General features: G+C 35.9%; 1 protein-coding gene across 2 annotated transcripts in view; it reads left to right on the forward strand.

Annotated features, from left to right (window-relative positions):
- ETNK1 (ethanolamine kinase 1) overlaps positions 1 to 17,137 on the forward strand; it is a 53,804-nt gene extending 36,667 nt beyond the window's left edge. For both annotated transcript variants that reach the window (XM_061125132.1, XM_061125133.1), the window contains 4 exons: positions 2,268 to 2,351; positions 4,158 to 4,318; positions 11,086 to 11,159; positions 11,479 to 17,137. In XM_061125132.1, the coding sequence (XP_060981115.1) occupies positions 2,268 to 2,351; positions 4,158 to 4,318; positions 11,086 to 11,159; positions 11,479 to 11,551 (392 nt within the window). In that variant the 3' untranslated portion in view covers positions 11,552 to 17,137. The remainder of the gene's footprint in view (positions 1 to 2,267; positions 2,352 to 4,157; positions 4,319 to 11,085; positions 11,160 to 11,478) is intronic.
- The last annotated feature ends 8,626 nt before the right edge of the window (positions 17,138 to 25,763 follow it).

The following is a 25,763-nucleotide window of genomic DNA, read 5'->3' on the forward strand; positions in this document are numbered from 1 at the left end:
TATATTTGCCAAATTCTAAATATGATTTTGAAAATTGAAATTGAAGCTTTTGTTTATGTGGCTAAAGTAAGCTTCAGGACTGGGCTGTGTATTTTTATTGGCATGTAACAGTTTGTATGAGCTCTACAAGAATTTGTATTTAAAGAGCTAAAACAATCAACAGCTGTAATTTGAAAAATTGTTTATTAAAATTGTTCGGTTGACTCTGTAAGACATCTTGGTAAATCCTCTGGAATCCTCATATTTTGAAGTCTGGGTGGGTAGATAGGTATTTCCCAAATCATTATGTTTAGTCTCTTTCATCCTAATCTTTTTAAACTATCATTTTTTTTCTCCTTAATGTTTATTGTAAAGAATAAAGGATAAAAGGTCACTTGTCTACCATCTGAAATGAAACCAAAAAAATGTTTTGTTTTGGTTTATTTCCACCATCTTTTTCCCCCTATGTATTATGCTTCTTTTTTTTTTTTCCTTCTCTCTTCAGGCATATTTTTAATAATTTGGATCACTGTGTTTACTATTTTGTATCTTTTGTCATATAACATTTGTAATTCTCCTGGTCATTAAATAATTTTTGAAAATGAAATTTTTATCATGGCTGCAAAGTGTTTTGTCATAATGGTGGTCTTTACCCTGTCATTCCCAAGGGTACCTAGAAGAAAATTTTTAAATAGATTCTGACTTTCCATTTTGCAACTTATTGGTGAAGTGATTTGGTTAAAGCTTGTTCTGTCCTCCCATTCTGCAGGTTAGTGAAGTGATTTGGTTAACTTTAAGACTTTCAGCGGGATAGTTTTTGTTTCTTCAAGAATGTAAATTGGTTGAGTTGCAATGGTTTATGTAGTCACCAGCTCTTAGAAACCTTATTTTGTCAATATGCACGTAGATTTTGGTAACTGGACTTTTATACTTTGATGATCTCACTTATTTTACTCTAGACTTGACTATTATGAAAGTTTTGGATTTTATATTAAATGCAATTATATTAATTTTTTTTGCTTTTGTGTCAAATTCTCCACTTGCTATTATACTTTTTTGGCCATATAATACTCCTTTTCTGAGTTGGAATATGATCAATGTACAGTCCAAGATTAAACATATAAATTTATAGCAACACATGATAGTTAAAAGGCTCTTTCATCTGGGAAAAGCCAGTGTGTTTAAACCAGAAGTTTATTACCTCAGCTTGATGTTTTAAAAGATAGTGTAACTAGACACATGCTCTGTATTTTCTCAATATCAGCAGCTTAGAAACTATTCTTACAGCCATCTGTGTTCATGTATCCATTTTAACTGTTGAGCCTTTTGAGTTTGTGATCCCCTGGTGTAGACAGTGACCCATTTTGATTTTTTTTTCTTAATGTTTCTCTCTCCCTCCCTCCTTCCTTCCCTCCCTCCCTCCCTCTCTTTTCCTCATCTGTCTTAAAAAATAGGACCTATATCTGTGTTGAGCCAAATCTTCTAACTAATACTCAGTATTCAAAGATGAAGTTTCCTAAGCAGGAGTTTGTCCCTTGGGCGAATGGAACAGGATAGTCTGAAGAATTATAATAAAATTTGCATATATATCTATATAAAGCACTAATTTAGTATAGGAATCTTTTTAGTTTATGTAAAAATTTCTCAAGAAGAAAAAACAGCTTACCTTTGTTCCTTTTAAATGATAAAAATGACCACCTTAATGCTGCTCAAGTAAGCTATTGGAAACCTTAATTATGTAGCATTTCAAGAATATTTAAGAGTTTGATAGCAACTATCTTAACTTAGGGAGGTTCTGTTAATCAGCAAGTGTTATAGATTAAGTGCAGGACTCACAGAATTCAAACCTTTGAAAGTCTATGTATTTTTTCCATCTGTAAACTCACTGTTGGAATATAAATTTTTTGAGAAAATTGCATAAATTTTTGTTTTCAAAGGTAGCTTTCATTTCTAACTAAACTTGAATTTTTAAGTAACTGATGCCCCCATGTGGTTAAATACATATTTGCTTTTGTTTGAATGTGGAGAATGACTGTATTTTTTGACTTTTATTTAGTATAGTGGACATTGATGTCCGCAAAGAAGCTGTTGACGTATGTACGTAATTTGAATTTTGTAAAGCTCATTGCCATAAAATTCACAGCCTTACCCTGTATTGTCTCAGAAGTGCATGTAACCAAGCACGTACAATGAGACAAAATATTGGAAGCTATTTAATTATAAATAGCATAGGGATTTTCTTATCCTATATGTGATTTCTTATGTCTTTGTTTTTGTGTCTCACATAGGTGATGTACAGTTCATTGATTATGAATATTCTGGATACAACTACCTGGCATATGATATTGGAAATCATTTCAATGAATTTGCAGGTAAAATCCAGCAGAGAACATGTTCCTCTAGTGGGGTAGCATATATAACTTTGAAAGGATGCTTTTAGAATTTTATTTTTTCTTTACAGAAGATCAACTTTGGGGTAGGAGCAACAATTTTTATTTTCATGACCATTTTGATTTTTCTTTATTATTAGAGGAAAGCGATGATGATGTCTTCCTTAATTTCTTAAGGAAAATAAGAGAAAAGTAATGATTGTGGCTTTTGTTAAGAATTGACATAGTTGCTTCATAAATCTCATCTAATTTTTTCTACATACAATCCATGTTCTCAGTTTATAAATGAGTAAAGTAATTCACCAAGGTCACGGTAAAATGCAGAGAAGTAAGATTTGAAACCAGCTTTTTTTTTTTAATCATTTAAAGGCCTTTGCTATTTCCATTGTGTGTGAGTGAAAGTCACTCAGTCATGTCCAACTCTTTGCAACTCCGTGGACTATACAGCCCATGGAATTCTCCAGGCCAGAATACTGGAGTGGGTAGCTCTTCCCTTCTCCAGGGGATCTTCCCAACCCAGGGATCAAACCCAGGTCTCCCACATTGCAGGCGGATTCGTTACCAGCTGAACCACCAGGGAAGCCCTAATGGAGAATTACATGGTCAGAGGAGCCTGGCAGGCTACAGTCCATGGGGTCCTAAACAGTTGGACACAGCTGAGTGACTTTGACTTCCCATTGTATACCTGGGCTTTTCGAATGCCATCTAACTCAAAAGCTCAAGAATTTATTTATTTATCTATAGGAAGGGAGAGTAGTTGTGCATAAAAAGAGTTATCACCATGAATATGCTTCACTGGTGAGGATACAAAAGAGGAAGCTTCAGTGATCTTAATATGATTTTGTGTAGAAAAAAGTTGAAAAAGGTAGAATTTGGATATGCAAATAGAAAGGAGGACACTGCAGGAAGAAGGAAGAAATCTTCAAGGTGAATATACCTATTCCTGTAGGATATAAAATCCATGAAGGAGAATAGAGTGTTATAAGACCAGAGAAGTAAGTTTGGATCAACTTAGGATCAACTTGAATGCTAGGCAAAATACTAGGAACTCGATTAGTATTTTTCAAACTGCACATCATGAGATCAGATGTGTAGGGGAATTAATTAAAGCAAAGAATGTAAAAGAAATAGAAAATATCACAATTGGAAGGTGTGTAGTTAGGGTAAATATTGTTTCATGAAATTTAGTATCAGGTGCGTGTGTAAGACTTCAATATAAAAATGTATTTATAGTTTTCAGTAGTGGTCCAGTAGTTAGGACTCTGTGCTTCCAATGTAGGGGGTGCAGGTTCAATGACTGGTTGGGGAACTGAGAGACCACATGCTTCGTGGCCAAAAAACAAAAAATATAAAGGTCTATCCACTTAAAAAAATGTATTTGTTACTTTGGGAGTAATGGTTAAAGAAGCTTCAGAGCCACAGTTCTAGAAAATGCTCTAGATGCTAGTGTGCATAAGAATCAAGAGTCTCCTGAGGTGCTGAGGTAAATGATTTGTGACACCTGGTGGTAGGTGGTTCAGGTTTCACATTTTGAGGAAAAATTGAGGCAGTGAAAATTGATTATGGTGATCAACTGTATTGTGTATTAGAATTTAATTAGGAATATGTTATGATTGGTTTCTTATTTTAATAAATGCTATTTACTAAATAATATCTAGTGTTTTAGCAAAAAATGGAGACATTTAATAATTTTTTTCTGAAAAAACAGGTAGATGGTGCGCATTATTAAAGTAGACAGAAGATATGTCATGTGTTTTAAAAAAATCTCAGTGTATTTTTCTATTTTAGGTGTGAGTGATGTAGACTATAGTCTTTATCCAGATAGAGAACTACAGGGCCAGTGGCTGCGTTCTTACCTTGAAGCCTACAAAGAATATAAAGGTTTTGGGACTGAAGTTACTGAAAAGGAAGTAGAAATACTCTTCATTCAAGTCAATCAGTTTGCTTTGGTAAGTTTAAATTTAAGTAATTAATGAAAGGTTCTTGATACAATGTTAATAGCGTAAAAAAAGTTTTCCATCATTTTTTAAGCAGTTCCCATTTTGAGTTTTGTGAACTTGTTAGTTGTTTAATGACAAAACAAGAGTGTTTAAAATTCCCCCACTGTAATGCCTTTGAGGACAAAGATTTTATTTCATTCACTACTGTATCCCCAGCCCCTAGAACAGCAATGCCAAACTACAGGTTAAGTGCTCAATAAAATTATTTGTTCAATAAATGGATTTGAGTTAGAGTTAGGATTAAAGTGTGAAGCACTTTTTAAAAATACTGAATTCTCTTTATTTATGTTATAAAAAAACATAATCAAGGATAGATTTATGAGAAGTGAGGTTATTTCCAGAATACATGTAATCATCGCATGAACTTATCACGTTAACATGATTAAAAGTAGATTGGAGGGGGGATCGGGATGGGGAATACGTGTAAATCTATGGCTGATTCATATCAATGTATGACAAAACCCACTGAAATGTTGTGAAGTAATTAGCCTCCAACTAATAAAAAAAAATTAAAAAAAAAAATAAAGATACATGAAACTTAAAAAAAAAAAAAGTAGATTGGAAGAACCAGTAGAACTGTGTTCATAACTGCACAGTATTTTGTCTTCATGACCTTCTTTTGATAAGCAGGTATTTCCCACATCTTTGGTATTTTAATGCTCTGTTATTTTCAAGACCCACCTCTCTTTACTCTAAATGCATCTACTTTTTCAAAATTTAATTCATTTAAATTATCTTTTGAGAATGACATGATGCCATTAGAGTGAGCTTTCAGCTAAGGTATTGAGACAATTTGAATATTGGGTTGCAGTTCTTTTAGCTACTATGTCTTTTTAGTTTTAATACAGTTCTCTACAATTGACACGGGAATTGCTTGCTATGTAGTCTTTACAGATAGACCCTAGTGCTGGCTCATGGGTGTACTGTTTCCATAATATTAAAAGCAGCATTTCTCCAGAGCCATTCAGAATATATCTTAAGAGGATGCGCTGAAATGTGGCTTCTTTACCTACCGTTCTGACGACTTCAGGGCATTAATGACATATTCTTCATTTGGTCCTAGGATGCCTGCTGTTTCTATTTATTCTTTTTTAAGCATGATCTTAAAGTAGAGAATACAGGGTTTTCTTAACAATAATGGCATAATTGCTACATCCAGTTAAAACTCTTAAGTCCTTATCTTACTTTATCTGTCCCTAGCATTTGACAGTATATTTTCCCACTGGCCCCAGGTTTTTATTTGTTAATTTTTGTGGCACCATTTTTCCTTGGTTTTTCTCTTTTGTGCTCTCCTGCTTGTCTGCTTCTCTGGCTGTCCTTTCTTCTTACTCTTCCTCTAATTCTCTTGCCTTCTAAGTGTTTCCTAGTGTTCAGATTTGGGGCTCTGCTCCATTTTCTTTCTTTCTTTTTTTTTTTTGGCAGTGCCACACAGCTTGTGGGATCTTAGTTCCCTGACCAGGGATTGAACTTGGGCCCTTAGCAGTGAGAGTGCCTAGTCCTAGTCACAGAACTACCAGGGAATTCCCTACTTTACATACTTTTATTGAGTGATCTAGTTCCCTGGCTTTTCCTGCCCTTTCTCTTAATGATTACAAGTTGAGTTTCCTCCCACTGTCAAGCTCCAGATCTGGACTGTTATCTCTCCAGGGTCCCATTAGTATTTGACCACAATGTGTCTAAACTTGAATTTTATTTTTGGCATCCTGTCCAGTTTCCTATTATTTATTTTTTACTGTACTGTTTTAACTTAATTAAAATGATGTGCATTCTGTTACTGTATTCTGAAACCAGGAAAGAAGGAATTATCTTTCAAGTGTTCCTCTTCTCACACTTTTTCTATTTTCAGGTTCTTTTTTTTTTTTTTTTTTGGTGCCTGAAATTCTGTCAATTCCAACCCTTTTCTCCTTAATTGCATGACCTATGATTAAGGACTTATATCTCTCACCTATGTTAGTCTTTACTTGTCTCTTCACCTTGAGGTTTTTTCTGTCTGTAATTCATACTCTACGTTTTAAAAGTGAACTTTCTAATAACTAGAATCTAATTTATGAATCTGATTGTGTCACTTTTCTACTTTATGTCTCCCCATGACTTATAGAGTGACATACAGATGATGGCATCTACAGATTTTCCCACTGTATCTCTCACATCCCACTTCCTCCTCTGGCAGAGTCATCATGTTTTCTAAACACTCCAAGGTGTTTTAAGCCTGTATGCTTTTGTATAGATTATTTCTTTCTACCTAGGATGCCCTTTTCCCTGTATTTTCTGGCAAGTTCCTCTTATTCCTTATGAATGTGTCTTAAAAACATCTTTCCTCCTCCTCCTTTGATCACTTGTTGTGAAGAAGACAGCACTGATGTACATTATAAGACTGTTTTGATAAGGGAGGAAAATAGGTTTGAGTAATCAGATCAAGGTGTAGATGTTTTAAATAAATAAATGGTTATGTGAAAGTCACTCAGTCATGTCCAATTCTTTGAACCCCATGGATTATACAGTCCATGGAATTCTCCAGGCCAGAATATTGGAGTGGGCAGCCTTTCCCTTCTCCAGGGGATCTTCCCAACCCAGGGATCAAACCCAAGTCTCCCACAATGCAGGCGGATCCTTTACCAGCTAAGCCACCAGGGAAGCCCCCAAATAAATGGTTGGTCAATGTTTATTCCTCAGGGCATGGTCAGACTTTTAAATATTAAAAGACTTCACTTGTTATTGATTGTTTACTATAATTAATTAATGTTGAAATGATGACAAACAAAAGTAGGTATTTGCACTATAAAACCAAATAGATAATGCATGGTTTTTTTAAGCTCTGACAAGTTTTTAGACACATTGTTGGCAGACTTCAGATGCTAAGTAAAGTTATATTGTGAATAATTATATATTTATAAACATATAACTGTATTATTTATATATAATATATTAAAGTTATATGAGGTTTTCAGGAAAGAGTTTGAGAATTTAAGTTATTTGTTCACTATATAAATCTTCTAATATTTCTTGGCAACAGATGTGTGTAGGCTAGGAATTAAAATGCCTTTTGATAGACTTACATATCTGTAACTTCCAAATCTGAGAGAAATAGTAAATCATAGAATCACAGATTATTGTATTAGTTGTACTTCAGTATTCTCACTTTTCTATTTTTGAGAATGCAAATAATGGACTGTTTCCTCACTTTCCTTTTTATTCATATAGGAGTCTAATATAGATATAATTTTTTCATTTTTCAGCCTATAAAAGGTGTTAACCTACCAAAATAAGTGAGGTTTTATGTATAATGCTTCTCTAGTATAGAATCATTTAGTTCTTTTACATTACTGTATGAATAAAAATTGAGAAATACAGTTGATAACAGTGCTTGAAACATTGGGGAGAGCTGTTTTGATGTTATTTTTAGGTGTAGAATTTTCCCTGATTTTAGTTTTCCTACTACAGAACCAGTCTATTAGAAAGAGATGATACTATTTGCAGATGATTTTTTATGTTATTAGTGTTCTCAAACTTTTTGGTCTCATTGCCCTCTTTTATACTTTAAAAAAATTTTTGAAGACCTCTGTGAGACCTTGTTTATATGGTTTAGTTATCAATATTTACCATCTTGGAAATTAAAACAAATTTAAAATATTTACTAAATATATATATTTTTTAAAAGCTCAGATTGACATAAACAGCATTTTAAAAATTAAAAATAACTATTTTCCAAAGCAAAAAATACTTCAGTGAGAAAAATGACATAATTTTATACTTTTGCAAATTTCTCTGATGTCTAACTTGACAAAAGCTAGACTGTCATATTTGCTTCTGCATTTCATCTTATATAATGTGTTGTTTTCTCTGAAGTGTATGAAGATAGTCCTGTTTCACACACATATGTTGTTGGGAAGGAGAAGTATTTTGCCTTTTCAGAGAATTGTGGATATTCTTTTTTTGATGCTTCACCAAAATTCAATAAGTAATAGTTTCTTAAAGGTTAGTAGTAATGTTTAATAGTAGTAGTAATATGTTAATCTGAGCATATCAGTTAACTTTTGTACTCTATTACATTAAACTCCGTTAGTTTATCTTACACTTTGAATGGCTCTTATACCAGTGTGTGATTTTGTAATTTTAATGTCATTCGTTAGTTATTTGGAAAATATGGATTTATTAAATTGTATAACCTTCTCAAAGTTGATACATCTCATTATATATTGAAAAATTGCACTTATTTATATCACCACCAATATCAGAAAAATATTAAGCACTTTATTGAGAAGCTGATAATCTCACAGAGTTGAACACAGATTTTCCAGTGTTCTAATTTAGGTTGAATAGTCTTAAGTCTATCATTGGCAACAAATACTGTCAGTTATTTTCATTGAAATGACAAGTTCTCTTTTTTTATATTTGAGAAATGTCTGCCAAATACCCAAGTCTAATAACTAGTTCTTATGTCAGTTGTTCTTTCAAGTAAAAATGATATTCCATTAAAATTGTGCAAGTTTAGGTCACAACTCAATCATATGTGTGTTACCTTGAGACAGTCTTCATACTTCGGGTAGGCGTCAGCCGTGCTTTGTGTGTGCGTCCTGTATCATCTCACAGAATATCATGTGTTCAGGGGTGGAGATGTAATAAGATTAATAGTTTTAATGGCTTCTAAAGTACGTTCTTTAGTGAGACTGTATTTGTACTGTGAGTGTGTGGTGGTAAAGAATAAGACTATTATACTAGTACGGTTTGGTGTACCGCTGCCTTGGCTTATGTTAAGGGACCAGGAGCTTCACCCATTATTGCTTTTCCATTACTGCAAATGTAAACAGAGTCATAAAGACAAGTAACATATTAGTATTATTATGAAAATAGTTTTGGGCCTCAGAATCTTCCATGGATTCATGGACCATTTTGAGAACCTCTGACTCAGACTTTCAAAAGAAGGAGGGCATGTCATAATTCACCTTTCAATACCTGACACACATCCTTAGATAGAGAGAAGACCATTTCTTAAAGTCTTCCTCATTTTTGTCATTCTGGTTTTGTGTAATTATAATAATTAACATTTTATTGGATGTTTGTTGTATGCCGGGTGTAAATACTATTAGCTGCTCTGATGTGGTTCTCCCCTTCCCCCACCCCCAACACACACACACACACACACACGCACGCACGCACGCACGCACGCACGCACTAAGCAGTTCTCCAGTTCTCAGCAGGCAGTGATGCGGTGTCTTACATATTCTACTCAAGACTGACGTCCACCTGGAGATAGTGTCACATTCTGTAAGTTCAGGGTTCAGTCCCACAAGACTGTGCCCTCACCCCTTTAGATGCTACTTGCAAGTCTAGGGTGTTATTGGTGCTTCTTACCAACTGACTATAAATGGGAGGTTTCCACAATTCCCTCCTTGGGGCCTATTAATTTGCCAGAGTGGCTCATGGACCCTAGAGAAATGTTTGCATATGTACACCAGTTTATCATTAAGGATATTATAAGGATACAGAAGAAAGCTCAATGAAGAAGTATGGTAGAGTGAGGTCTGGAAGTGTCCTGGGTTCAGGAACTTCTGCTCCGTGGAGTTTAGGGTAGAACACAACCCTCCCCTCCACAGCATGTGCATAGGTTGTGGTTTGTGAAATCTGGAAACTCGCCAGACCCCTTCCTTTTAGGTTTTAATGGATGCTTCATTACAGAGGCAAGATTGATTAAATCATTGGCCATTGATTTATCTCAGTCTTCAAGCTCCTCTTCCTTCCCCAGGGGTGTGGAGGTGATGGGTTGAAAGTTGCAACCATCTAATCACCTGGTTTGGTTCCCCCTAGCAACCAGCCCTCAAGTGTAGCATCTTTCCAAAAGATACCTCAGTAAAAGGCACTTGTTAAGAATAACCAGACATTCTTTTCACTTTTATGGCTCTGGAACTAATTGAGGAACCAATGACAAAAGACCAGATATTATATAAAAAATGCTCCCAGTTGCTTTATGCTTAGGAAAGTCCAAGGAGCCCTGAACCAGAAACAGTGAATGTAGATCAGATGTTTATTTCTTATTATAAATGATCACACCTGCATTTTACTGATGAGGAAACAAAGATGCAGAGGGGTTAATTAAGTTGCTTACAGCCACACACCTAGTAATTTTTTTTCTAGTTATAGTATTTCTGGTTACAATAGAATATTTCTTGGGAAGTGAAGTCTTAGTTTTATCAGAATCTTAAATTACCATGTCTAAATGAAAATAGATTTTAGTAAAGCATAGATACAGAATTATTGTGCAGCTCCTAATTATACCGGAGAAGGCAGTGGCACCCCCACTCCAGTACCCTTGCCTGGAAAATCCCATGGATGGAGGAGCCTGGTAGGCTGGGGTCCATGGGGTCGCTAAGAGTCGGTCATGACTGAGCAACTTGACTTTGACTTTTCACTTTCATGCCTTGGAGAAAGAAATAGCAGCCCACTCCAGTGTTCTTGCCTGGAGAATCCCAGGGACGGGGGACCCTGGTGGGCTTCCGTCTATGGGGTCGCAGAGTCAGACACGACTGAAGTGACTTAGCAGCAGCAGCAGCAGATAATTGTGCACTTCGTATTACCTGTGTTGTAGATACTTTGTGTTAAAAAGGCATCAAGAAAATATTATGCATGGAGTTGATGAAAGAGGAAAAACTTACAATTTGATATTTATTTTAAAAAGAAATCCATCATCATAATTCTTAATTTTTCTTTCCTTCTTTTAGGCTTCTCATTTCTTTTGGGGATTGTGGGCTTTGATTCAAGCCAAATACTCTACTATTGATTTTGATTTCCTTGGGTAAGTTTAATTTTATTGTATGCATTACATTTGTCTCTACTCTTTTTGGATTCGTTTTAGAATCCATAAGGGACATATAGCTATTATTTTTAGTCAGATGTTACAAAGTTGCATGCATTTAATAGTTGGTTTGCAAGGAAATTGGTATAATCTGTTAAATGTTGTCAGTATTAGAAAAGTGTCCAGTAGGTGGTGCAATAAACTAAAAATATGTCCTTTTAAATTTTAAGACTTAAAACAACTTAGAAGGGTGAGTGAAAATAAAGGAAGGATTAAGGTTTTTAGCTCTAATTCTGTTGTTACTCTCTTTTCTCGATAGGTATGCAATTGTTCGTTTTAACCAGTACTTTAAAATGAAGCCTGAGGTTACTGCATTAAAAGTGCCCGAGTAAAGAAGACATTTAATTATTCTTAAGTAGCTGAACAATGCTTGTGGATCTTTAAGAAATTCCAAAAAGTCAATATTTGTTAAAATTCTTTTAATTTGGTTTTCTTGCTTTACAAATTATGCCTTTTAACAACCAATTTATTTTTTAAATAGTCTGAATGATGTCAAGAAATATACCTACTGCTTTCAGTATGTGGTGGGTTAGAAGTTTGTTAAATTGGCAAAAAGATACAAAGATGTCAGTTTAATCCTTTTATAATTTAATCTGTGTTATATGTGAATTATTTATTATAAATTTAACATGAATTTTGTGACTGCTTTCATCTGTTTCATCTGTTTGTTGAGTGTAAGCAATGAAAAATTTCCAGAGAAAAAAATTTTTTTGTTACGTTTTACTTTAATAAGATTAATTTCAGTAAAGATTTTTGGTGTTTGGTGTAACCTTTCTGACGCACTGTAAGTAAACTGAATCATTTACTCTTGAAATGCCAGATGCTGGTTTAGACAACTTAGAATGTTCATAGAAAAACATGTTTAGGAGTGTGAAATGCATTCACTGTCTATGCTCCTAGTACATCTTTCTGAAGTATTGGAAAGCATTTTGGAGGGGGGATCATCTTAGAATTTAAATTTCCCTCTTCTTACATAGTCTGGCAGAATAAATATTAATATTTACCATATAATCCTGGAATAGATAAATGGTGGTTTTGTTACCAAAATCTACATTAAATAATGTTTTCATGTACTATGTATGGTCATTTAAGGTAAAGTTTGTTTTTAAAGTTTTACTGTATCAATTTGTTTCTAACCAAAAATTTTGTTTCACTTATTGGGATATTCTGTATTTTGTTTGTTATTAAATAGTAGCTAGTACAGCAGTTACTAATTTTTGAAACAAAGGTAGAATGCTTATAATATTTGGTAACAAGAAAATGTCATTTAGATGAATTCTTTTTTACTTCTCCAGATTCATTCCTTACACTGTGGCTTTATGTTTTAGTTTGGCTTCTGTGTCTTTAGAATGATTGTAAATGATTACTTGATAACATGTAGTTTCAGAGAAATAAGTTGAGGTGGTTAAAAGAATTAAATAAGGAACATTTAGAACATCAATCCTCTATACTTAAAATCTGATATAACAGTGTGAATTAAGCAAAAATACTCATGGTAGGAGGGCTTCTGTTTATTTTGATTTCTTTTGATTTTGTTTGTTTTTGTCTGTTTGTGAGAGGATGACAGTTATTATTTGGAAGGAACTTGTGTCTTTGGGATAGATAAGCAAACTTCAAGTTTTGAAGACTGCTGTGTGGAGTTGAGCAGTCATGGTTAACTTTGCTTAGAAAATTAGTCTGAGAAGCTTTGCACACTTTGGTCACATAAGTGCCCATGTACAAGGTTGGCTTAATGGATCTGCATATTCAGAATATGTAACTGCGAATTTATCCTCTGTGAAATCTGGGGAGTCTGATGTATTGTTCCAAATGACTTATACTCTCAGATAAGTGCTTTAAAATACTTGGATTAGCTCAAGATGTTTAAAGCTAATAAAGTTAAATAGAAACACAGGCATTTAAAATGGTAAATTCTAGTTACATGAATAGAATCTTAAAATCTGTTTGAATCTGTAACAGTGTTGTTAGCCACGATTTGTTTCCTACCTCCCCAATGTTGCAAATGTTCGTTTCTGTTTTTATAAACCGTATTACTGTTGGATCAGTAGAATTTTACCTAATTAACTAAAGGAAAGGAACTAATTAAACAGTTAATAGCTTTTGATAGAATGTTAAGAGTGAACTTGAGAAATTGTTTTTGGTGGAATTTTCATCTTTGGCTGGAACATTTTCTTAGAGCATTTTCTTAGAATGAAGAATATGTAGGACTGGAGTTTTTTGGTTTTTTTTTTTGCTTTCTGACTTCTTAAAAGTGCAACAGTGTATATCTTGGAGAATGGTGGGAGGAGAGGAGATCACTTTTCTGTCTTCCTCCATATTCTTCAGACTGTTTTGAATAGAGATTCACTGAGCCATTGCTGGTAGACTGTGCATAGCTGCTCGCTGTGATACGGTTGTAAGTGGTTCAGAGAGATTCAGGAAGTGAATGTAAAGGGGAATAAAGACTCTCACTTTAGCCCTAGGCAGTGGATCTTGAGAACAAAATAAGATACTTAAGATATTTCTCCCACTCTTTGGGGTATCATGATGTTCTCACTTCCTTTTCAGGTTTTGGGGATCATACTTCAGCCTAAAATAGAGTTCAAAATTGCTTCCATTTGAATTGATCATTTAAGGGATTCTCAAGGGAAAACATCCCTCTAAAATTTGTCCTGTGGCTTGCTGAGATGTCTTTTGCCTTTTTATGTTAAGGAACTTGAATGCCTTACCTAATAACTGATAGTAAGCTCATTTTGTAAATATGAAAATGGTTGTTAGAGAAGTGGCATTCATGTACACTCATTGTTAGTCAGTAGACCATAGTGGCCTGGATGCTTATAAAACAAGCAGGATTCCACAGTTCTTTTCCCCTTTGTTCCTTACCTACTTGTGTGATCTTACCTGACCAGTAATACTTGACTTTTTTCCCTCCAGACCCCATACTACCACCACTTTCTGGGAATTAAAGAGATGTGGTAGTAAATCATACTGTTCACGTGATCATTTGAGATCAATATGAGCACAAAACTCATCAACTAGGTCTGCCTGGAATGTATATAAAACAGTGTAAATAAAAGTTTGTAAATTAGTGTGAATTGTATCTTGCATATGAGATTGTGTATTGTTTTTGCATTCTCTTCCCTTTTGTAGACATTTTTCTGTAAGGGAATGATCCAGCTCTTTGGTTTTAGACTGGAAATAACCAACAGATGGGGTGGTACAGTGGGATAACAAGAGGAACTGGAAATAGGGTTATCCATTTTTGTTAATGTCAGTACTTACTTGTTTAGCCTCTCAGTGCCTAATATGACTTTTTTTTCATTCATTATTTGTCCGTTAGTTTTTGGGAGGTTAGATTCTTGCAAACATTAAATTAATACCCTGTAAGAATTCCATTCTTTGAGTCACGATTCTAAACTAAAGCAAATTAAAAATGCAGTTTTATGATTCCAAACTGAAGTATTACCCTTTTCTATTTTCAAGGCTGTTAACTTTTTTCTACCAAAAAAACACTTTCAATTTTTTATATATCTCAATATGACTCTTAAGTCCCATATGTACAAGGGAGATGATAAATAATAGCTTCTAGTTCAACTTAAGCATATCTCAGTTGGCTTCTCGAAGTATGAAATTGTTCATTAGGGGACTGTAAAATACAGAAAAAGGTAGAACTGTTCTTTTAATGACTGCTAATTCCATTTTTGTGGAGCTAAGAATATTTAGTTTAACTTCATAAACGTATTATGAAAGCTTCCAGATTTAAAGGAATAATTCCCCCTAAACGCTCTGAATTAAAAGTTAAAAACCTCCACTTTTAAAGTTATATAAGTATTTCTTTCTTACATTTTGTGTACCATTTTCAAAATCCTTCATAATGTAAATGAGAAAACTATCATTTTGATTTTCTGTTTCACATTGCTTTTAATAAGCATTTTATACTGCATTCCAAAGTGATATAGACAAGCTTTTAATATTAGTCAGTCATTCAATTAATAGAGTTAACAATGCTTTATGCTAGGAGGAAAGTTTTGTTATTGACAGCAACTTGCGTCACTCAACACAAAAGGCAAACTCTAGTAAGTATTATGTATCAAGGAAAGTGAATTATAAGGATGTCCAAAAGCAACTTTAATTTTTATTTCAAAATTGATTTGCTCTGAATTTTATAATATAGTTTGTTAGATTTTAGAATGTGTTTGACTGGAAACTTAGTTACATATTAAGGCAATTTGTTTTTGTTTCTTTTTTTTAACAAAAGACATTAGTTATAGGGAACAGCCTTTTTTTTCTGTTACATACCACTTGTGTGATTACAGTGTTTTGTCTTAGGTTTGGTGTCTTCAGAGAGAAAAGTGTAGCGATTATTTTAAATGAATTTTCCCCCATCTTTGAAGTTTAGTGTGTAAATGTATTGCTCTAAAAGAAAATGCTCAAGTTTGCATTACTTATTAATAAGTATATTAGATGATGAATTGGATTTTTCTGAACAGGTTTTACACTAAAATTTTCCTTTCTGGATTATAATTTGAAATGGACAAATTTCAACTATTTGAATAGAAAAAATAATGGTAGTGCTTGTAGAAAAATACCTTTTTGAGTTGGAGGCATTCAGAAGTCAAGTTTTTAGTAGGGTTCTATCCTGAAATCTGCTTTCTCTTCTTTCGTATACTTAATGCACTTACGATGCTACTGATGTTACCAAACAGCCAGATAAAATCTGTGTTCATTATGCATCCTATGATTTTTCTAGTTATGAAAAAAGTTGCTCTGTAAAATGCTCTTAATCCCTAAATGTAGACATATTTTTGTTTACATCCTGTCCATTAATGGTATTAATACCATTAATCATTTTGACAAAACACAAGGTGTTTATAAAAACTGAAAACATTATGTGTTATATTTGAACTAGTTAGTGAAGAGTAAGAAAAAGCTGGCTGATTTGAATTGTTCCATTAGTTAAATTTCAAAACTATATCCATGAATACTAGATCCTATGAACTGGAAAAAGACCACCCCCCCAAAAAAAGCAGTGGCGGAAATAAGAGCACTTGCATGGTTGTGGTGTGCTGCTACCTAATTCATGTGGTGACACACGGACATTTTTATTGTTCAGTAATCTGAGGAAGTTTCCTGTTACTTCCGTGTACTAAAGTAATTGTAAATTGGGGGAATTTGCAAAGAGGAGAGTTTTAAACTCTGTTCTATTTAGGAGCCTTTGTATAGCTGGGTGAAGTTTCCAGGATTTGAACTATTTGAATTTTAAAATATACTATTATTTTAAGAAAGAAGACCTGGCATTATTCCATGTTCTTAAATGATAAAGACCTTATCAGTTTCAGAAGAAAAAAACAAAATTCATACCTGTCATTGCATTAGCTGTATGTTGAATTGGGAAATTGTGGCATAAAGGTTAAATTTGTGTTTATCAAATGTGAAACATAGTAGTATAATGCTGCTCTGTAAATACTGTAAGTGCTACAAATAGTCTCAGCACTGAAAATACATTGATACCTCTCAAATGAATGCAACGTTTGAGGTAGGTGTATTTGATATGCCTCAGAAAGTATCTGAGTGTCTGAGAACTTGTAGATCTGTTTGGTAATGAAGATACTTCCTGTTTTTTGTTGCTTACTTTCATGTTTCAAATTTAATTTTTACATTTTTACTGCTGTTAATTTAAGTAAAATTTGTTCTGTGGTTAAAATGGGGTTGTCAGTGAATAAAATTAAAAACAGCCTCATTCATGTAACTGCTTAAATAAAAATGCATTTTTGCTATATGTTCACAAACTTTTAATGAATCTGTATTTCTGTTTAAATACAAGTGATGTTTAGGCTTTATTTCTGTTTAATAAGGCCATTTACCATTGATTAAATGAAGGAATGTATCTTTTTGAAGAGATTTATATTCTGTAAATAAAAATTGGTTGTAACAATAAAGTTGAGTTCTAACTGCTTGTATCCATAAATCTTGTGGCTTCAACTTATTTTTGTAGTTTTCCTTTTGTAGAGAAAGCTTTTCAGTGTCCATGTATAACTGTTTGTACATTTGAAGTTGTTCAGTTGCTCAGTTGTGTCTAACTCTTTGTTACCCCATGGACTGCAGCACCCCAGTCCCTGCTGTCCTTCACTGTTTCCTGAAAGAGTTTGCTCAAACTCAGGTCCATTGAATCAGTGATGCTCTCCAGCCATCTCATCCTCTGTTGCCCCCTTCTCCTGCCCTCAGTCTTCCCCAGCATCAGAGTCTTTTCCAGTGAGTCAGCTCTTCACATCAGATGGCCAAAATATTGGAGCTTCAACTTCAGCATCAGTCCTTCCAATGAATATTCGGGGTTAATTTCCTTTAGGATTGAGTCCATACTGATCCCTCCAATATCTGATTCAACTTTGTAGTGTTCTTCCTTGCCTCTCCAAACAAATATTTCATATTTGTTTTTCTTATTTCCTTATTCTGAAAATATAGATATGTATTTTTGTCAAGAATACCATAGAAATGTATCCTTTTCAGTCTGTTTGATGAGATTGTTGTTGTTTAGTCGCTAAGTCGTATCTGACTCTTTTGCCACAGCCTGCCAGGCTCCTCTGTCCATGGGATTTCCCAGGCAAGAATACCGGAGAGGGTTGCCATTTCCTTCTCCAGGGGATCTTCCCAATCCTGGGTTTGAACCCAGGTCTCTTGCTTTGGCAGATGGATTCTTTACCACTGAGCCTCCTGGGAAGTTATGCGAGGTATAATATATTGATATGTATGTTACTAGTGGTTTTAATCTTAGTTACTTGATTAAAATGTCTGCCAGGTTTTTGAAACTCTGCAGGATTTTTTTCTTTTTTTTTTTTTGCTGTTAATTTTAGCGTCCATTGTCAGTACTGTGATGTTTGCATGACGTTGCTTTTCTGTTTCCCTCTTTCCTTCTACATTCATAAATTAGGATTTTACTCTTACGGAACAGCTATACCTTTGTTTATTTACTTTTATTTATCTAACCAGTAAGGATGTAAGGATGTTCTGTGAGCTGTAATTTTTTTTTCAGTTGTTCTAGTGCTCAGTTAGTTTCAGCTTGGTGATTGAGAGCTCCTTCACATTATATTGGCTCCTGTCTTCTTTCAACATTGTCCACATCATTTGTAGAGCACTTCCTTTTCTGGCAATGTAAGGTGTTCCAGGCTAGATTTGTACTTTCCCTGCACCAACCCTCAGTTCAAATACTTAAGGAGCCTTAACATTTTTTTAATTTTTAGAGAATATTTAGAAACTAAAGCCTTAACCATTTGGGGGCATTACTGCTTCTAAATTCCATCAGTGGACAGAATTAGGAAATACTAGCAAAGTCACAGTGCTTTCCCTGGTGGCTCAGATGGTAAAGAAACTGCCTGCAGTGCAGGAGACCTGGGTTCAATATCTGGGTTGGGAAGATTCCCTGGAAAAGGGAATGGCAACCCACTCCAGTATTCTTCCCTGGAGATTTCCATGGACAGAGGAGCCTGGCAGGCTACAGTCCATGGCATCACAGAGTCGGACACGGCTGAGCAACACTTAACTTTCTTCAGAAAAGTCACAAGGATTGTTTGGTGTACTCTCATATATCCTTTCCAGAGTTCCCCTATTATTGTATCCATAAATCTTGTGGCTTCAACTTATTTTTGTAGTTTTCCTTTTGTAGAGAAAGCTTTTGCTTTCTGTACCTTTGCTGTACCTTTTTCTATGGCATTTCTTTTTGTGAATTAGTTGAGCAATTTGCACACATAAATCTTTGCGTGTGTGTATGTGTGTGTTCAGTTGCTCACTTGTGTCCAACTCTTTGCGACTGCATGGACTGTAGCCTGCCAGGCTCCATTCTCCATGGGATTCTCCAGGCAAGAATACTGGAGTGAATTGCCTTGCCTTCCTCCAGAGTATCTTCCCAACCCAGGGGTTGAACCCATGTCTCATGTCTCCTTAATTGGCAGGCAGGTTGTTTACTACTGGTGCCACCTGAGAAGTCCTTTAAATCTTTACCCCTCAATGTTTCAGTACTTGTATTTCCTGAGAACACCCATTTTACCTCTGATGAGTTAGTGATCATTGAAATGAATGTTCCTCTGTAGTATGTTTCTTTTTTGTTTTTTGGCTGCTTTCAAGACCTCTTTTTAATTGGTTTTCAGCAATTTGGTTGTAATGCATTTTGATGTGATTTCCTTATTTATCATCCTATCATCCTTGGGTTTTGACCATTTTGAATCTGTAAATTTATGTCTTTTACCAAGTTTGGGGAAGTTTCAGCTGTTATTTCTTTGAGTATTTAGTTCAGACCTGTTCTATCTTCTCTTTACGGGTCCCTGATTACACGTGATTAGACTGTTTGAAGTTGTTCAGTAGAATACTGGGGTGGGTTGCCATTCCCTTCTCTAGGGGATCTTCCCGATCCAGGGGTTGAACCCAGGTCTCCTGAATTGCAGGTAGATTCTTTATTGTCTGAGCCACCAGTGGGGGAAACATTCTTGAGGAAGGTATTAATATATTCTCTATTGTCAGAGTGTGGTGTTATATAGAGTTATATATATTTATGTGTATGTGTGTGTGTGTGTATATACAATTTATCCTCATTATTCCTGAATTCCATATTGGCAAATTTGCCTACTTGTTAAAATTTGTTTATATGCCCAAAGTCAATTCTTGGGCTGCTTTTGTTGTCTTCTGTGGACATGTGCAGAGTAATGAAAAGTTTTTGAGTTTCCCTGACACATAAATTCCCAGCTGAGGTAGGATAAGCTGATATTCTGCCTTTTGTTTCAGCTCTCATACTGTTAATGTTCTTTTTGTCATGTATTTAGTGCCACATTTTTCACATTTTTGTGCATTTCGTTGACAATTTCACTGTTTAAAATGGCTCTCCGAACAGTGCTGGAGACTTCCTTGGTTTGGTCTCAGCGCTTCAGCTTCAGATTCGTCTCACCTCTTGCCTTATGCTTTTAGGGCCGCACCCACCTGCTCATAGTTCTGGGACATATCAGTCTTGTTGAAAACCCCCAGATTTCCCCCCCGTGCTTCTTGTCCACTTAACAGGTTAGTGCTTGGCTTTGTTAAAGCTTTTAAAATCTCTGTGCAGACTACTTTGGAAGTATCGCTTCCAGAAAGCTACCCCCATGCTTGTGCAATCATCCCTTCTAGCTCTTTTGCCCACCTCACTGCAGTGCCCAGGAATACCTCTTATCCACAAATGTATCCATAATTGTCTGGTTACATGTTTGCCTTCCTGAGTTATTTAATGAGCCTTCACAACATGGGCCTTATTTATCTTTATGGTATAACCTTACATTGTGCTAGGTACTGAATGGGACTTTTTCTTGTTGTTCAGTCACTAAGTTGTATCCAGCTTGCGACCGCATAGACTGCAGCACACCCAACCTCCCTGTCCTTCACTGTCTCGCAGAATTTGCTCAAACTCATGTCCGTTGAGTCAATGATGCCATCTAACCATCTCATCCTGTCGCTCCCCTTTTCTGCCCTCAGTCTTTCCCAGCATCAGAGTCTTTTCAAGTGAGTTGGCTCTTTGTGTCAGGTGGCCAAATTATTGAAGCTTTAGCTACAGCATCAGTCCTTCCAGTGAATATTCAGGGTAGATTTCCTTTAGGATTGACTGGTTTGATCTTGCTGTCCAAGGGACTCCAGGAGTCTTCCACAGCACCACAATTCAAAAGCATCAATTCTTTGGCCCTCAGCCTTTATGGTCTGACTTTCACGTCTGTACATGGCTACTGGAAAAACCATAGCTTTGACTATATGGACCTTTCAATTTATATTTGTTGAATGAATGAATCAAAGTATTGAATAATTAGGAAATATTTCTAAACAAAAAATACTAAGTGAAATAAAAAGGCAGTATTTGATTTTGGAGAGAGGTTAGCCTTGGAAATGGCTCTCCAGAATAGCTTTTCCTCGGTTGATGTGATACCGGAAAAGCAATTTCATTAGGGAAGCTGTGCTTTACTCCTTTGGAAGTTAGAAATCCTTTTTTTTTTTTTTTAATATATACTTCTGCAGGGCTTGGTTTTAATTTTTTATTTAGTTGAGCCCCAATTTGGAGAAATATTTTGTTAACGATTGTGACTTTCCTACAGATGACCAGAATTCAGTGTTCTTAGAATCTAGCATCCCACCAGCTTTTCAAGGCCCCTCACCCAGTGTGTATTTTTAAAATTGTATGTCCAATAACATTAAAACAAGCAGTGAAAGATTTTTCCCACTCTAAATGAGTTTCAGTCAGAATCTGTATTGTTTTTCTCATAAAATCACACAAGTGTCAGTAAAACATCGACTTACACCAGAACCTTATTTTTTTTTAAGCATCCATCATTCATAATGTGTTATGTGGGGAACCATCTACTTTTTTCTAAAGATTTGGCAGTTGCATTGGATTGTCTCCTCTGCCTTCTTAGCACAACCAGAATATCACAAAAGAGGAATGAACCTAAAACTACACTGATGTATCAGGTACCTTTACTGTATTGCTTTAACACATGATCATGAATCATACATTCTAATTTCTACTACATTTTTTCTCATTGGTCTTTCTCAGCTCTTTATATTGTGAATCTTTATAATAACTGAAAATTACTTAGTCTTTTATATGAACTATATATATATTTAGTATCTAGTTAATAAGAATTGCCTTTTTAATCTTCTCACAACATTTCAAAAATCTAACTCAAACTGTTGTCTTCTTCCCTCTTTGTAACACTTTGAAAAGAACTTAAAATTTTATTGTGCTGCTTGCAGTTTTTTTTTCCTCACATAGAAGCAGAAGGCTGTGTAGGTGCCTTGTAAAAGGCTGTCTTGTGACATCCCTAACAACTTAAAGCAATCCTGCTAAAAAAGATTTCTAAGTTCCAGCTTTGAAATAGTCTCAAAAGAAAAAATCAACAAGAAAGAAAACAACCACTTGGCTACATTAGCCAGTGAGTTTCTTTCTTGATTAGAGGAGCTGAGTTTTTTTTTTTCCCTTTGTCTTCATGTTACCTGAGATTGTGTTGACCAGCTCATTTATGTTTTGCCATTAAAAGACTTGGTGGATGTTGCTTAATGGTTGTTGCTAATAGTGCCAGTCTTTGGATAGGTTGAGTGGAGTTTAGTTATTGTTCTTTTTCCTTGTCAACTCAGAATATCTTTTTTTTTGGAGACAACCAGAAACCAGAGAGCAAGTATTTCATGGTGGAAAGATCCTGTTCGGGTGGCAGAAATTCCCAGTAATGACTAGGAGTTTTAATGGGCTTAATTTTTTTCATTTTTCTCAGATTAAATAAGATTACCTCTAAAGTCACTTTTAGTTCTAAAATACTAGTATACAATAACCAAAATACTTTTGTAAAGATTTTGTTGTTCAGTTGCTCAGTCATGTCCAACTCTTTGTGACCCCCTGGACTGCAGCATTCCAGATTTCCCTGTCCTTCACTAGCTCCCGGAGTTTTCTCAAAAACTCATGTCCACTGAGTTGATGATGCCACCCAACCTTCTCATCCTCTGTCACCCACTTCTCCTGCCCTCAATCTTTCCCAGCAATAGGGCCTTTTCTAATAAGTCAGCTCTTCGCATCAGGTGGCAGAAGTATTGGAGCTTCAGCCTCAGCATCAGTCCTTCCAGTGAATACTCAGGGTTGATTTGCTTTAGGATTGACAGTTTGAAAAGCTTACATAGAAGAATTGAGACTCTCCGGTATTCTTCTACACTCTGGCACATCCCTGCTCTTCCTGTGTTGTGCTCCCTGCTTGAAAAGCAGCTGGTACAAGGACTCATTCTCCCTGTAGCTTCATATTAGCTAAACACTGGCTACTGCAAGGAGGAACCTTGTCTTTGGACGTCTCAGGCTTTGAGTGTCACTTCTTCGAGTCTTTTCTTTCTGAGATATTATATAGGTTCTTGCCAAATAGGCCATTTTTGCCTAGTGTTTGAATGGTTTTACGGACTGAATGCCTTTCCCCGAATTCACATGTTGAAATCCTAACCCCCCTCATGGAAATAGAGCCGCAAAAGAAGTAGTTAAGGTTAAATGAATTCACAGGGCTGGGGCCCCGATCCGAGAGGATTAGCTTCCATATAAGAGACACTAGAGAACTTGCTTACTTTCTTCATGCGTTGAGGAAAGGGTTTGTGAGCACAGAGCATTTACTATCCAAGAAGAGACCTCTTATTAGAAACCTAATCAACTGGCACCTTGATCATGTTCTAGAGTCGTGAGAAAATAAACATTGTTTAAGCCACTTGAATATATCCAAGTTCAGTATTTTGTCATGGTAGCCTGAGCCGATTAGTACAGATGGCAGGAATTTAGAATATCTTAAGGCTTTAATGTGGTAAGTAGGTAAGGCAAGTAGGTATTAACTTAATGGGTGTGGGTATGTTGGGGTGGGGTTTGGAAAAAGTATATAAAAATGTTCACTGTGGCACAAGGTATCTGAGGATACCAGTTAGAGTCCCCACAGCAAAGATTGCTCATTCTTTCATGAGTCCGTGTGGCTAGGGCCCTGAGCCTCCCACTACTGTTTCTTTCCAGCAAACATTTGCCTTGTGTGAAGCTGATGAACTATGCCATGCTCACCCTCTCCTTCTTACTGTCATTTTCTATTCTTCTGGCCACACCTGCATGTTCATGAAGGGGCATCAGGATCGCAGGCACAGTCTTTTCTCTCATCTCCACTCTGTCATCACCAGAGACAGCTTAGCTGTACCTGAGAATGTCACCCCAGCAGCCCAGGCTGAAAGTTCTTTACCCTTTTCAAATTTTAACATTTCCATTTCATATCAGCACCCTATCTGGATGGTCATGGGCTGTGCCTAATTTGTCATTTGAAAATGTGCTTTCTTATTTATCTAGCTTTTTTCATTTCCTTTTTTTCCACCTTACTTTTTCTCTTCCTTCATTAAAACCTCCAGAACTTGGACTTCTTCCTTTTGTGTCCAAATGTCCTTCTTGCCTGTTACTGTTATCTAGCTTAGACTCTGGCATGTCACCTCAGGCCTTCCAACCAGCATCCTCACCTACTGGCCCCCTCTGTTTTTCTCCCACCATCATCCAGCCAATCCTTAGGCTTCAATATATCCAATCATGTGTCTCATCCACTCCGGCCTCTGGGGCTGGCCCTGTTGGGGGATACAATTTTGCTAGTTAATGCTCCTACAGTCTCATAGTCTCCAATGTAGCTTGGCCTTTAAGAGCAGTTTAACAACTAGCTAACTCACAAGAAAGGCCTCAAGTGTTTGCCGACTCCCATGGTATAAATACGCTCTCCACGATCAATTTTTGGTTACTAACATGATGTCACTAAGTGTAGAGCTGGGAAGAGAGGCTAACAGTTGACTCTCTGGTATCAGTCAGCTGCAGCACACCAATGGATCATTCAAAACCACTGCCTAAATAGATCTGACATTCTGGTTTTGAAATGACTCTTACTTGACTATGACCAGAATGAATTTAGGGTTCTGGGTTACCAGTGGTCTACTGCTGACTCCTGGGATTGAGCATGTGGAATTATGCATTGATTTGCTATATGTTTTAACCATGGTACTGGCTCTGGTCTACAGTACCCCAGGGCAGTAAGCATGTCTTTAAACACCCTTTACTCTGCATACCCTTCTTCCACTGGTACCCAGAGTGGTTACTCCATTTCTCAGGCTCAAACAGTTCTCCTAGTTCTCCTGATTGCACTGTTCCTCTTTTCTTTGATGGCTTTTAAGACCATTGCTCTGTGATGTAAATAAGTACTTCTAATTGAAGTCCCCTTTTGCCTCTGATTGACATGAATCACATTAAGTCATGTCAGATGGACAGACATCTCTCGTGCAGATAAGAAAAAAAAAGGCAATTTTCCTTACTCTACCCATTTTTGTTGTTACTTAGTCGATAAGTCCTGTCTGACTCTTTGTGACCCCATGGGCTGTAGCCCACCAGGCTCCTCTGTCCATGGGATTTGCCAGGCAAGAATACGGGAGTGAGTTGGCATTTCCTTCTTCACCCATGGGTCTCTCATCTATTCTTCCAGCTGGTGGTAGGGTGTGAAAGGCAGTAGAGTGGTCAACATTAAAAGAAACCATGTTCTTGGAATCCAGCCTAAAGAATTCAAGAGGAGACATGGTTGAATGTATGTTATTTTATATTTTGGCTATAAAACTCCAAATGATAAATTTAACTTTAACAAATGATATTTTCCTGTATACAGTGAGCAAGAGTTGCATTTGTGGTTATCATCAAAAAGCACAGGAGGGACTTCCCTGGTGGTCCAGTGGCTAAGATTCCACACTCCCATTCCAGGGGTCTGGAGTTCAATCCCTGGTTGGGGAACTAGATCACACATGCTGCAACTATGACTTAACATGCCACAGCTAAGACCCAACACAGCCAGATAAATAAATAAATAAATAAATAATTTTTTAAAAAGGCACAGGAACAGCTTTGAGAATGTCACTGGAAGTCACTGTTTATGGAAACTACAGAGAATGATGCAAGATCATCATCAGCATGTACGTACCATAAATAGTATTTAACATAACATCATTAAAAAATGGTCTAAAGGAACTGCAGGCAGGGGCAAGAAG

The sequence above is a fragment of the Dama dama genome, chromosome 22 (genome assembly GCF_033118175.1).
Source record: "Dama dama isolate Ldn47 chromosome 22, ASM3311817v1, whole genome shotgun sequence".
Taxonomy (NCBI): Eukaryota; Metazoa; Chordata; class Mammalia; order Artiodactyla; family Cervidae; genus Dama; species Dama dama.